Below are 15,306 nucleotides of genomic sequence, written 5' to 3'. Positions count from 1 at the left end.
AAAATGTTATGATGCCCTTGCATCGCTCTATGGCAGTGATTCCCAACCCTGTCCTGGAGGAACACCAGGCCAATCGGGTTTTCAGGCTAGCCCTCATGAATATGCATGAGAGAGATTTGCATATGATGGAAGTGATAGGCATGCAAATTTGCTTCATGCATATTCATTAGGGCTAGCCTGAAAACCCGATTGGCCTGGTGTTCCTCCAGGACAGGGTTGGGAACCCCTGCTCTAGGGTACGGCCGCAACTTGAATACTGTGTGCAGTTCTGGTCGCTGTATCTCAAAAAAGATATAGCAGAATTAGAAAAGGCACAGAGGAGGGTGACAAAAATGAAAAAAAGGGATGGGACAACTTCCCTAGGAGGAAAGGCTAAAGCGGCTGGGGCTCTTGAGCTGGGAGAAGAGACAGCTCAGGGGTGATATGATAGAGGTCTATAAAATAAGGAGTGGAGTGGAAAGGGTAGATTTGAATCATTTGTTCACACTTTCCCAAAAAAATACTAGGACTAGAAGCTACTAAATAGTAGACTTAAAATAAACCAGAGAAAATATTTCTTCACTCAATGTGTAATTAAACTCAAATTAGTTGCCAGAGAATGCGGTGAAAGCAGTTAGCTTAGCAGGTTTAAAAAAGGTTTGGATCGCTTCATAAAAGAAAAGTTCATACCATTAGTAAGAACATAAGAATTGCTCTACTGGGACAAACCAAAGGTCCAGCAAGCCCAGTATCCTGTTTCCAACAGTGGCCAACCCAGGTCCCAAATACCTAGCTAGATCCCATGTAGTAAAACAGATTTTTTGCTGCTAATCCTAGGAATAAGCAATGGATTTCCCCAAGCCAGCTTAATAATAGCTTAAGGACTTCTCTTTTAAAAAAAAATTAATCTTTTTTAAACCCTGCTAAGCTAACTGCTTCTACCATATTCTCTGGCAACAAATTCCAGAGTTTAATTACCAGTTGACTGAAGAAATATTTTCTCTGGTTTGTTTTAAATCTACTACTTAGTGGCTTCATCGCATAATCCTAGTATTTTTAGAAAGAGTAACCCTTTTCACTCTACTCAGTATTTTATAGCCTTCTCTTCTTCAGGCTCCTTTCAAACTACCTCTAAATCCATGCGGCTGAAGTTCAAATTATAAGCCCTAAGTAACAATTTTGGAAAGAGCCCCAGAAAGGGGCAAGTGCACTTGAGAAGAACTGGAAGCAGATGCTTCTTCCTTGGGCTCCCCTGCACTGCAGGGGCCACTTGGGCAAAATTTATGCCTGTACACACCCCTTTTCTTTACTCTCCCAGCCACAGACACAAACATACATACAGACTGGAAATAATTTTGAGGTATGCTGTGTGTGCTCCTCACTACGCATCCCTGCTCAGAATGCTGCCATACCCTAACCCCCATCCCTGCTAGGCTATTTTTTTTTTTTTTAACAACAACAAAAAAAAGAAACTGCAGAGAAAAATGTACAAGGTTCAGGAACTTTTATGAAAGTCAATAGAGGACTGGCTCTCATTTGCATGAAGACCGGACCCAACCCGGTCCATGTTTCGGAGAAACACTCCTTCAGGGGTCCATGTTGTTCAGTACTTCACTAATGGAGAACCATGTGGAATACAACGGTTTTGTGTAAAATTCGTATAGCTTTCCTATGTGAACTGCCAATTAATAACTCGCCATTCAAAATTCTTCCTTTGAAATGTCTTCACAGTGTTATCGAATGGTTTGATGTATCATCACATTTAGTTACCCAAAGCAGCAAAATGTTTGTGTACTTGCTATTATATACCTCGCAACGCTGACCCTGCTATGAAGCATACTTGCTGTGGACACTTAAGTGAACACAAACTATTACACGGTTTTATAAAAGATCTTGCTTGTGTGCACATGGAAGAACCTTGCTTATAAAGTATTGCCCACCCGCTCAGGGTCCTCTATTCTGGGACAAGATTTCGTTTCGGCCTCGAAGGCAACTCGGATGTCACACAGGAGATGGACGCAGCATGTGAATTTGCACTCAGTGAAAAGAATTCTAGGAAGAGTTCCGGCGCTCAGCTCCTCACCTTTGCTGTTCAACTCCTCTTCGTCATCACTAAACGCAGCCTCGGTGCTGCCATAGCAACTGTCGTCCTTCTCAGCCAGGTGATTGTCCATTTCCATGGAGACTGGCTCCTCAATTTTCACTGTAATAATGAATGTAAAAGCAGCAGGAATCACGTTAAGGCTGGCAGGGCTGGCGTTCTCATCCACAAGCTCAAGCAGCAGCGGTTCAAACAGATCAAAGCCAAGCCTGTGCCACATGAAAGCAAGACAACGGGAGAGCAGAAAATCATCATCTGACAAACTCCAGAAGCCTCTAAAGCAGCAGGAATTATAGTTTCACTTTAAAGAGAGTCAACCCCCCCCCCATCTATAAACACTGATCCCCCTCTACTGCCCTGACCCCAGCACGGTGGCTAAAGCCCCCCCCCATCTATAAACACTGAGCCCACAGTACATCCCTGATAATGAACTCCCCATCTATAAAACACCAAGCCCCCTCTACAGCCCTGACCTCAGCACTGTGGAAAGACCCCCCTCCCCCCTCGCAATTTATAAATACTGAACCCCCCTCTACATCCCTAACTCCAGCGCTGTGGATAAAGACCCCCTATCTATAAATACGAGCCCACTCTACGGTTCTGACCCCAGCACTGTGGAGAAAGACCCCCCTATATCCCTGATAATGAACCCTCCCCCATCTATAAACCCTGAGCCCCCTCTACAGCCCTGACCCCAGCACAATGGCTAAAGCCCCCCCCCCCATCTATAAATACTGAGCCCCCTCTAAAGCCCTGACCCCAACATGATAGCTAAAGCCCCCCCATCTATAAACACTGAACCCCCTCTACATCCCTAGCTCCAGCGCTGTGGATAAAGACCCCCTATCTATAAATATGAGCCCACTCTACAGTTCTGACCCCAGCACTGTGGAGAAAGACCCCCCTATATCCCTGATAATGAACCCTCCCCCCCCATCTATAAATACTGAGCCCTTTCTGCAGCCCTGACCCCAGCACTGCGAGTGAAATAACCCAGGAGAATTGCAGCTGGAATTGGGATAATCTGGTTTTATTCCACTTCTTTTGTTTACGACCACAGTCCCATAGCATCAACACTATCCAAATAGCTGTTCTGTATAAATTTATGCAATCCTTGACATCTCATCTGACTGCATGCCAGTAACTTCCATCCCTCCAACCCAGAAGCCTCATTTATTGGCCTAATAGATAATGCAGGCCTTGAAAACACTCACTACTTGCAGCCAAAATCAACAGTAGAGTGAATTTCTGGCAGCCTGGAGAGTGCTGGGACTTTCTCCTTCAAGAAGATTCCTGGGTAGGTCCAGGTCTCATCCAACACGAGTGAGTGAGCAGCACTGGTCTTTGCCGTCCAACTCACAAACTTAATATGCTTCCACAAATGTATTACATCTGTGGTGAAAATGAGATTAAAGTTTCAAAAATATATATTTCTAGGCTCCATCTGGGAAAACCCTGTCATATTTTTGCACATAAAAAGAAGAAGCAATAGACAGACAGCCAGAAAGAGGATCAGGAGCGGCCTAAAGTGACACCTGAATGAGAAACATGGCAGGCAAAGAAAGCAGCACTCCTGCCCTTCCCCGTTTACAGACATAGCCTGGCCTTCTTAGGCATGATCCATATTTCTCACAGTACCTAGCATGTATAATGAACACACTCGCTCCCTTCAGTGGCTCTTCCGAGCCAGAGCGCTTCCTCAAACCCTACCTTCCGAGGGTGGCGAGGGCGAGCTGCAGAACTCAGGAAATTTCTCTCTCAGCATCGAACGCAGTTCCTTGTCCAGTTTGGGGTTATGAAATAAAGGAGCCAGGTGTCTGAGGAGGACAGAGGGACATTTTCAGACCAAGCTCAGAGCCACTGTAAGGTGTACTTTATTATTAACCCTTCCACTTCAATAAATATGATATTACAAAAAAAAAAAAAAAAAAAAACCCTTCCAAAATCAAAGCTGCTCAACTTCTGTCAACATGTAGCCCGTTGCCTACTTCTACACTAATCCTAACCTCGTCATCCCTGGAGCACAGGTTATTTATTTGATATCTTTTTGAGAACATCAAAATTTCCTCATAAAATGTTAAGAAACAGCAAATAAAATTTGACTTTCCCCCAACCAGCAATGGCAAAACTCTTCTCTGTGCCAGCATGCAAAGTGAGAATCTCTAATAAATCTATCGAGGTGTAGTTACAGCATGGCACAGTCAACGTGATAACCAAGCCCGGCCTGCTCAGCAGTAGCAGAGCAGGGGCAGTGGAAAAACTGTGATTTGAGCAAACGAATTCTGTTGCCAGATCTCCCATGGCACGGAAGTATAAGAAAACCCAGCACTGCTGGCTGCTTACGCAAGCACACGCTTCTCCACTATATGGTTCAGGGAACTGAAAACCCCTTGTCGCACATGGCCCTCCAGTGGTGGGTAGAAGTTGGGAATTATCTGTGGAGAGGAAACCAAACAGAGCGCATTAGCAGCACAAGCAGACTAGTCTGTGCACCCCCCTCCCCAGTTTAATGGTGTCAGAGTGAAGGAGCTATGAAGTCAGAACACGGAGGTACATAAGAACGCTCATCAGACTTTGTCTGGTTCCAAGACTGACAGGATATGTTTCAGTTACTCAGAGGCAGCTAGAGGATAAATCACACAAAATACACAGGGGTAACTTTTATACAATGAGGTTACTGTTGAGTGACTAAAGAAATCGGTAGCACAAAAAATAAAGTCACCACACTCATCAATATGCTTAGTAAGCTTGTTATTTGCTTAGAACTCTGCTCAGAGACATGAAGGCTGATTACTCGGCCTCACCACAATCACACCAAAGTCCCACCAAAGTATAAGTATTTACAGTATTTATTTTCTGTTTCAGTGACTTCACTACCAGCTTTAAAACTCAGCTGTTATTGTCGGTTCCCTGACGCAGCAAACGAAACGTGCACGTCGGAACCAGTCACTGTTCAAAGTTAAGTCATTTTGTATAGTTCACAAAAACTTATGAAAATATCAATATCTTTAGCATAGCGGATAAGCTAGCGCATACAAAGAATATTTAAGATTCAAAAGCCTTTTTTTGAACACTGCAATGATTGGCAGGTGAGGCCGAGTAATCAGCCTTCATGTCTCTGAGCAGAGTTCTAAGCAAATAACAAGCTTACTAAGCATATTGATGAGAGGATAAATCACGGCAGGTGATTAGGAGCAAGCGAGAGAGAACAAGCCGGTTATGAGCAAGAGTCTCTAGGACACAGAGGAGAGCCATCTGGGACTGCCACACATGACTGGTATTACCAGGCACCAGAAAATGCATGGTGGAGAGGCAGCAGGGCCAAGGTCTGAGTCACTGACTGCAGCAGCTACCAGTTAATGTACAGATGAAAGGATAGGAAACAGAAAAACCCACTCACAGTATCTGCAATGCACATGCAAAACCCAGTTTCAGCCAACTGTTAAAGTGAGGGCATTATTAATCACCATAAGAGAACAGAAAGCTACAGTATCGTGAGGCCCGATTAATAAGGCATTGACAGGGCCGCCAGCAGCAGTGACACACAGTAAATGGCAAGAGCTAGTGAGCCGCAGACCGACAGAAGGGTAATTGCCAGCCACCTGAACCACTTCCTCTCCCACAAAATGTGTTATTTAGCTGTTAATTGTGCAACAGCAACCTTAGAGCAGTGTGAAATGGACAATAAATGGGAGTAATAAGAACTGCGTACAACAGCACAGAAGGTGCCATCTCTCCTCATGCAGTGATCTCTGGATAACCTCAGTCCTCTATCATCTCCTGGCTCTCCTCTCTGCAGATCACCGCTTGAATTTTTATTTCTCTCTCTCAGAACTTACCCGACACATGAAATCCAGCAGGGTGGCTGTGATCGCAGGATGGGGCTTCATGGAGTGATGCATCACCAGTATTGCAGGCTCTGAGGAGACAAAGACTCCCTATGAGCTCAGTGTCCTTGTCGATACCGCACAAACTGGGGCCTATCGCTGTCTTACAGAAGGAGTGCTACCAGAGCAAAGAAGGAAGTGGACGGACAAGGTCTCCCTTCCTGGGCTCTTCTGCTGGGCATAATAAGTATAAACGGAGAACAAAAACTATTCCAGAGAAAGGAAAATGGTAAAACCAGAAGGCATAATTTGAGGTTCAGGGGTGGTAGATTCAAGAGTAATGTCAGGAAATTCTTCTTTACAAAGAGGGTGGTGGATGCATGGAATGCGCTCCCGAGGGAGGTGGTGGAGAATAAAAGGCATGGGATGAACACAGAGTATCTCTAATCAGAAAATAAGGAACTGAGGCCAGTACTGGGCAGGCTTGCAAGGTCTGTGTCCCGTATATGGACATTCAGTTGAGGACGGGCTGGGGAGGGCTTCGATGGCTGGGATATCTAAGAAAAAGGACCATTTAAATTCAATTATTAATTTATAGAGCATGTATGGTTGGGCAGACTGGATGGACCACTTGGGTCTTTATCTGCCATCATATATTATGTTACTATGCATGTTTATTACTTTTCTTCAACAAATAAATAGTAAGTTAAGCTACAGAGGGTGGTGGATGCGTGGAATGCGTACCCGAGGGAGGTGGTGGAGAAGAAAAGGTATGGGATAGAAACACAGAAAGATGACGGCAGATAAGGGCTACAGCCCATCAAGTCTGCCCATACCATTGACCCACCCTTTTAAGTCTACTGGCCCCCTTAACTCTACTGACCTGCTCTACTAAGTCTAAATCCTAGCGACCCTATTCATTGGTATGACCCTCGCAGTGATCCCACATAGGTATCCCATTTATTCTTGAAGTCTGGGATACTGCGGGCCTCGATCACCTGTACTGGAAGCTTGTTCCAATGCTCTATCACTCGTTCCGTGAAGAAGTACTTCCTGATGTCTCCATGAAACTTCCCTCCCCTGAGTTTGAGCGAATGTCCTCTTGTGTTCGAGGGTCCTTTGAGAAGAAAAATATTATCTTCCACCTCGACCCATCCCGTGATGAGCACAGAGGATCTCTAATCAGAAAATAAGGAACTAAGGCCAGTACTGGGCAGGCTTGCAAGGCCTGTGTCCCATACATGCACGTTCAGTTGAGGACTGGCTGGGGAGGGCTTTGATGGTTAAGATGGGCTGGAGTGAGCTTTGACGGAGACTCCAGTAGATGGAACCTAAGCACACTACTGGGCAGGGCTCTGGGTTTCTGGCCCAGAAATATCTAAGAAAAAGGACCATTTAAACTAAACCAATTTATGGAGCATGTATGCTTGGGCAGACTGGATGGACCACTCGGGTCTTTATCTGCCGTCATTTACTAGGTTTGCTCAACCTTTTGGTTGTAATGGTGGCTTTCTGTGAACAGCAGGATAAATTCAGCACATCCATTTCTTTCCAGGTGTGGCTGATTTATCCTGCCTGTCCACGAAGAAAGTCCCGGTTGATTTCTTGAAGTTTAAAGTATTTCTCACGATATCCTACAGTCACTATAGTTCCTCACACTTAAACAATGCATAACCTAAAAATAAAGGTTTCTAGATGCCTGAGAGCTGAGCTAAAAAGAATCAGGATGACAGCAGATCAAGGAGAAATGACATTAGTCGTGACACAACTAGGCTCTTGTGCAAGAGTGTCTGAGCCTCATTAACTGGAGGCAATGGCAGAGCAAAGTGCAGATGCCCAGTGCCCCTTGCAGTTGCTTAAAAGAGGACCAAAGACACACTGGACCTGATACACCGACAAATCCATGCAGGACAATTCCGCTCCGAGAAATGTGCATGGACAATTGCGGCCCGTTAAAGATAACCGGAAGTTCCTGATTTGCTGAGACTCCTCAGGCCCCTCCCAAGGGACGGGGCCTGAGGAGCCTCAGCAAATCAGGGCCTTCCAGATATCCAGTAAAAGGGTTCCCATAATCATGATTGTAAACCTAACCTTAACACTAGATAGGAAGACAAAATAGCATCCTGTCGGGGCAAATGTCGGGGCGCATTTGACAGGTGAAGAGCTGCAGACAAGTAGATCTGGAATGCACTTCTCAGAAAGATACTATATGAATATTTGAATAGGAATAAGATAATATATGAATATTTTTGATGTATTAGGGATGGAAAGGGTGGTTAAATTTCATAATTTCCAGATGGCTAATCAAGTGATGTTTTACAATTTAAATGTTATTTCCTTTTACACTTAATGTAAGTTATAAAAAGAATACATTTTTTTTTTTTTTTTAAAAGAAAGATACTATATCAGCGTCGCAGCACTTGCCTCATCTCCAGTGAGAGTGGCCGGCATAGATCACTCACCGATGTTCATTATGCTGTCCTTCTCCGGGCTGAAGAAGAGCCAGTCATAAAACAAGGCCAATTTAGCATTTGAAGCTGCTACGTTAGACTGAAGGAAGAAGAGAAAGAAGTGGTTGTGAGGCACTGCGGCTGACTCCACACGGTACATCCCTCCTAAGACAGCTTAGTCTGCAGCACTCTCTGGTTTTTTTTTTTTTGTTTGTTTTAAGTTTTTTTATTGATTTTTTCATATACCAACAAGTGTTATAAATTTTCCATACAATTGTCTTAACAATACACTTGAATTCTCTATAATGTACTTTACATAAACCATATTTTATATTCTTCTTCTTATGAATTTATATAACATATATACTGTAATAATTTTATTACTTATTATTTAATTATGAACCCTTTTCCCTCCCTTTATTACATTAATTTCACATAAGATTATCACTCATTATAATACATTATTTATAATGTATTATAAAGAGAATAAATTCCTTACCCCTTCCCTCCCTCCCTTCTTTAACCATTATCTTATTATGGGAAAAGAATTAAAATCATTCATTGCAAAAATCTGTTAATGGTCCCCAAATCCTCTTGAACTTATCCATATATCCTTTTTGTGTTGCAAATGTATGCTCCATCTTATATGTATGGCAAACTGAGTTCCACCAAAAATTATAGTCTGCAGCACTCTCACACCTCAGACCCTTTCTGGACCTTTAGTGAAGAAGAAAAATTCAGAAAAATATGTGGCTGAAGGGACTGTGTTACTAAAAGAGCTGGAGCAACTCAGCTGCCTCAGCCGACTAGGACCAAGTGATCTGATTATTCAAAGAAACCAGCTCCAAGAAGAACCTAACCCTTTATTCCTAAAGACACAGTTTGGGAGCTAATCACGGAAGCTCAAATTCTAAAAGATTCCTCTTTTAAAGCTGTTCATGCTTCAGTAGTTTTCTGACACTATCTCACCTCCAATAAAGCACACAATGTTGCAATCGGTCCAAAATAAAGCAGTTCCAAATTTATAGACCAGATCAGTTGGTTCTTCCAAGTGGTTCTCTTGCTCATTCTAAGAGATTATCTTTAGTTTAAAAGCACTAATTTGGGCCTTCTAGATTAAGAAGACCTTACTGCAATGCACACTTTTGTATGTAGTTGTTAGTTCAGCAGTAAAAATGGTTTAAATTAAAGAAAAATAGCCCAATGGACGGATTTTTAATGTCCTGCCACCAAGTGGGATAAACTGGGCTGGAAACCTCTACCCAGAGCAGACTGTTCTACTTGAAATTCAAACACTTTGTCAAGACTTGGCTTCATCCGTTAACCTATGTTATTCGTTTATGTCACCCTAATTTGCAACATTTTTTTGTAAATCGCATTGAAGTAAGATTTTGCGATCAAATCAAAATTTTATTAAACTTGTAACTTGATCTAATGGTAGGAGTGCTGTGTGTATACCCTAAGTAGTTTGGGTTAATGTTATGCCAGTCTTTGTTAATTGTTAATTTTGCTAAATTTTCTGTTTTATTCATGTTTATTTTATTTCAATTATTGCTGTGTGGTTTTGTATTATTATTATTTTTTTGTTTGTTTGTTTTAATCTTACTTTTCGTTTTACAGGATTGCTATCATCATCTTGAGTTTCTCTGGAAAGGTGGAAGTAAACAGGAAAAAGACTAGCCAATCAGAGTTGATTCTGCCTCCCTTTGGCTATGTGATCCTGTACCCAGATTAACTCAGCATCCCTACTTGAAGCGCCATCCTATGATTGCGAGGATTACATAGGAGCCAGTGTTACTTACTGTGCATGTGGTCAGCAGCCATCCGATGATGGCCCAGCGTGGGAGGATGTCGGAGCTCAGCACCTCATTGGACGGATGAACCACACCGCATATGTACCGGATGAGGTCACAGCGCAAGGATTGGCTGTCAGGTGTAGATAAGTACTGTCGCTGAAACCAGTCTTGGTACCTCTTCTGCTGGCCAAACCTCACCTTAAGGTGGAGAAGGGACATAAAATACAAGAGTAAATACCATTTTGGCAGCCTGGGAGAGGGGGTATCTCTGCTGCTCCTGACATGCTCTCTCATCACCCCAGAAAAAGCTGTCCAGGCAATCAAGTGTCTAATAATCAGTCAACAAGAATTACAAGTATGCTCCTCTCTCTTTGAGGTATGCAATAACCCTCATAAAATCTAAGATATGCACTTGAAGACTAATTAAAGAGAAGAAAACGTCTTGAGCTTTGAAGAGATAATGCTGTTTGAATTCCATTCATTGCTGAGCATGTAAAGCGAAGTTACTCACCTGTAGCAGGTGTTCTTCGAGGGCAGAAGAGCCAAATATTCTCACATGTGGGAGAAATCATCCAACACAGCCCATTGCGGATGCTGGCTTGTGCAAACAGTATGAAGAAACATCTAGTACAGTGGTCTCAAAACTCAAACCCTTTGCAGGGCCACATTTTGGATTTGTCGGTACTTGGAGGGCCTCAGAAAAAATAGTTAATGTCTTATTAAAGAAATGACAATTTTATATAAGGTAAAACACTTTATAGTTTATAAATCTTTCTTTTTGGCCAAATCTTAATTATAATATTGTAATTTATAGCTAAAGAGATATATGATCAAGAAACTGTTATTTGACTTTTGTGATTATGATAAACATACCAAGGGCCTCAAAATAGTACCTGGTGGGCCCCTTTTGGCCACGGGCCACGAGTTTGAGACCACTGATCTAGTACCTTGCACCACACATGCATGAGTGCCTTCCCACCTGACATGCAAATGTAGGTTCCTCGATAGAATAGTATAGCTGAAGGAATACAAGTCCTAGGGGAGATGGGAGGGTATGTGAAAATACTTGGCCTGCTGTCCTCGGAGAACATCTGCTAAAGGCGAGCAACTTTGCTTTCTGCAAGAACAAGCAGGCCAGTTGCGTTCTCACATGTAGGATGCTCTAGCTATCAGGCTCACCAAAAATACAATAGAAACTCGAAACGTCAAGGCCTTGAAGTCAATTCATCTTAAACTATATACAAACTAGGTATAGAGGTGCAGCCTGGAATAGAAAAAAAACAGGCCTATGAGAGTGGAATTGGATTCTAGACACCAAACAAATTTTGCAGGACTGTCTGACCAAACCGACTGTCGTGTTGGATGTTCTGCTCGTGGCAGTAGTGTGATGTGAATGTGTGGACCAAAGACCGCATTGCAGCTTTGCCTAGCTCCTCTATGGAGGCTGATCTCAAGTGGGCCAGCCTGGCATAAGTGAAGGAGATACAATCTGCTAGCCAACTGGAAATGGTGCATTTGCCGATGGTTACCCCCATCCTGTTTGGCTTGAAAGAAAGACTGTGGACTTTAGTCTGTACCAGACAGAAGCTTAAGGCTCGCCTGCAATCTAAGGTATGCAAGACACTCTCTCCAGGATGAGCATGCGGTTTTCAGAAAAATGTTGGCAGAACAATTAACTGATTAAGATGGAATTCCAACACTACCTTAGAAAGGAATTTAGGGTGCCTGCAAAGAACTACCCTGTTGTGATGAAGGTGGATCGGCTACTAGGTGTCAGCCCAGCCTTAACTTGCTGGCCTTTCCAAGGTCAGCAAAGGCCTATGGGAGATCATATCATTCATATCTGACCTTAGGGTATGTCAGTGCAGACAGCCTTAGATTGCCCCAGAATGCCTAAATTACATCAGTGCTTAAAGGTAACAAAGGACTTTGGTACAGTTAAGAGGTGCGAAGAGGAGTTAATGTCTGTGCTTAAGATATACAGTAAGCCCAGCTGCATGGTCTTTTTTTATTCATTTTGCATCATATAACAAGTGTAACAATAAATAACAGTTAAAATTGAATACTACACTTGTAACTTTATCATATTCAGCATTAAAACATTAGAATTTTAACCCAATCCCTCCCAACCCAACCATAATCTATGCATTCACAAAACTCCTATATAATATTCTTTATTATTGGTCTAAATATTCATAAAATTATAAAATCTCTCCCCCCATCCCTTCCTTCTTATTGTATTTATAATGGAAAAATGGTATCTATTCATTACAATATCTTGTCAATGGCCCCCAGATTTCATTAAATTTATTTCCCTCTTTGTATAGCAATTGCTCTTTCCATTTTATAAATGTGACATGGTCTAACACAGATAGTTAGGGTTAATCAGAAACCACTGCCAAAGTGATACTGGAAATTCTCCCTCTTTTCTTCTCCAGTCTCTCCCACCCCACTCACTTTATTCACCATTGTTTCAAACAGTTTACAAATTATAAACAGAAAGATACTGGGACATACAATAGTTTCTATTCTTAGAATAAGACCCTCTAACCTATAAAAGCCTCCTCTCTACAACACCCCCCCTTTGTCTTTCTGGAACATCACCCCTCCCCTCTCTCTCTTTCCTCTGGCAGGTAAACTGTCTTTTCTCTCATTAATTGTAATGACTGATATATCTTTATAAATCTTCCTTTTTGTAATATTAACCCTATTTCTGCACAATATATAAGAACATAAGAAGTTGCCTCCGCTGAGGCAGACCAGAGGTCCATCTCGCCCAGCGGTCCGCTCCTGCGGCGGCCCATCAGGCCCATTGCCTGAGCATTGGTCCCAGACTATCCCTATAACCTACCTCTACTCCTATCTGTACCCCTCAATTCCTTTATCTTCTAGGAACCTATCCAAACCTTCTTTGAAGCCTTGTAACGTGCTCCGGCCTATCACAGCCTCCGGAAGCGCGTTCCATGTGTCCACCACCCTCTGGGTGAAAAAGAACTTCCTGGCGTTTGTTCTAAACCTGTCTCCTTTTAATTTTTCCGAGTGCCCCCTTGTACTTGTGGTTCCCCGTAATCTGAAAAATCTGTCCCTGTCTACCTTTTCTATACCCTTCAGGATCTTGAAGGTTTCTATATATTCTTCATGCAATCACTCTTAGCTGTCTTTGTCAGTAATTTTACTTCCTACTGACTCTTCAAAGAGGGTATTGAACCCGGGACCTCGCGGACTGTAAGGCCGCCTTTGCTTCAACATTACCCCTCCAAAACCTTACATTTTGGGGGCTAAACCTTACGCTAGGGCCTGAAGCTCACTGATTCTGTGAGCTGAGGTGACACAACTTTCCAGGTCAAATACTTCAGGTGGCAAGCAGCTCAAAAGAAGCTTTCAACAGCTGGTTAAGAATGACATTGAGATCCTATAACATAGTAGGAGGTTTGACTGAGGTCTTCAGCAATAGGAGACCTCTCATGAATAGAACAGCTAGAGGCTGTTCAGAGATGGGCTTACCGCCAAGACGAGAATGGTAAGCACTGATTGCACTGAGCAGCCTGAAGCTGAAACATCTGCACCATCTCCTCCCTTAGCATGGCCCATGCACTGGCAAAGGCTGGGGAGCTGGTTCTGTTTTTGGGCCTGTTCTTTTCAACATTTTTATAAATGATATTGCTGAAGGGTTGTCGGGTAAGATTTGCCTCTTTGCGGATGATACCAAAATCTGCAATAGAGTAGACACACCGGATGGTGTGAATAGCATGAAAAAAGACCTGGCGAAGCTTGAAGAATGGTCTAAAATTTAATGCTAAGAAATGCAAGGTCATGCATTTGGGCTGCAAAAACCAGAGGGAACGGTACAGTGCACTTATGTGCACGACGGAAGAGCGGGACTCGGGTGTGATTGTTTGTGATGATCTTAAGGTGGCCAAACAGGTTGAAAAGGTGACGGCGAAAGCTAGAAGGATGCTAGGTTGCATAGGGAGAGGTATGGCCAGTAGGACAAAGGAGGTATTGATGCCTCTGTATAAGACTCTGGTGAGACCTCATTTGGAATATTGTGTACAATTCTGGAGGCCGCACCCTCAAAAAGATATAAAAAGGATAGAGTCGGTCCAGAGGAAGGCTACTAAAATGGTGTGTGGTCTTCGTGATAAGGCGTATGGGGACAGATTTAAAGATCTCAATCGGTATACTTGAAGGAAAGGCGGGAGAGGGGAGATATGATAAGAGTCGTTTAAATACCTACACAATATAAATGTGCAGGAGTCGAGTCTCTTTCATTTGAAAGGAAACTCTGCAATGAGAGGGCTTCGGATGAAGTTAAGAGGTGATAGGCTCCGGAGTAATCTGAGGAAATACTTTTTTACGGAAAGGGTGGTAGATGCGTGGAACAGTCTCCCGGAAGAGGTGGTGGAGACAGAGACTGTGTCTGAATTCAAGACGGCCTGGGATAGGCACGTGGGATCTCTCGGAGAGAGAAAGAGATAATAGTTACTGTAAATGGGCAGACTAGATGGGCTATTTGGCCTTTATCTGCCATCATGTTTCTATGGATCTGGCTGCTCAAAGACTGGCACACCAGCACCTCCACCAAGGTAGAGGTCGATCAAAACTGATTTTTTTTTTTCAGTTATGTGAATGTGAACCAATGAGGCCCACTTGGGATTCTCCGTGCTTGCAGTTGGCAGCTCTCTGCTAAACCCACAGGAGATTAATACCCTCCAATCCAAGGAACTGCAACTAGGATAGCTATTTTAACAAGGACGTCTCAATAAGTTTTCATTTCATTTACTACTTGGTACAGAAAACTGATAATGTCATTACTCTGTTACCAAATAAACACAAGCATTTCTGGAAACCCAAAAGTGATTTACAAAAGAGGCAAATCTGCTGGAAAAGAGGCCTAAAGAGCCAAAAAAAAGCCCCAAAACCTGAAGAGCCCCCCCCCCCCCAAAAAAAAAAAACCTAAGAAATTAAAGAAAAGGTAGAGAAACAAAAAAAATATATGGAAAAATAAAGACAAAACTCTCACAGGAAGACATGAAATGAACTGCTGTATCACAATGACACCACAGTAACATGACCTCTCAGCAAAGTGGAAAATACAGACTGAAGTACCTATGTCTGCATGTCAGGTGGGAAGGAACCCATGCATGCATGGT

At 42.9% G+C, this 15,306-nt stretch overlaps 1 protein-coding gene across 3 annotated transcripts in view; it reads right to left on the bottom strand.

The window, feature by feature from the left end:
* The window catches only part of INTS3 (integrator complex subunit 3), a 132,767-nt gene that overhangs the window by 56,804 nt on the left and 60,657 nt on the right, over window positions 1–15,306 (bottom strand). For all 3 annotated transcript variants that reach the window (XM_033924947.1, XM_033924949.1, XM_033924948.1), the window contains 6 exons: window positions 10,160–10,351; window positions 8,370–8,457; window positions 5,920–5,999; window positions 4,424–4,515; window positions 3,791–3,897; window positions 2,063–2,182 (listed from right to left, as the gene is read on the bottom strand). In XM_033924947.1, coding sequence (XP_033780838.1) covers window positions 2,063–2,182; window positions 3,791–3,897; window positions 4,424–4,515; window positions 5,920–5,999; window positions 8,370–8,457; window positions 10,160–10,351 — 679 coding nt within the window. The remainder of the gene's footprint in view (window positions 1–2,062; window positions 2,183–3,790; window positions 3,898–4,423; window positions 4,516–5,919; window positions 6,000–8,369; window positions 8,458–10,159; window positions 10,352–15,306) is intronic.

This window comes from Geotrypetes seraphini, chromosome 16 (assembly GCF_902459505.1).
Source record: "Geotrypetes seraphini chromosome 16, aGeoSer1.1, whole genome shotgun sequence".
In the NCBI taxonomy this organism is placed as follows: Eukaryota; Metazoa; Chordata; class Amphibia; order Gymnophiona; family Dermophiidae; genus Geotrypetes; species Geotrypetes seraphini.
This window is presented reverse-complemented; position numbering and strand designations above follow the sequence as displayed.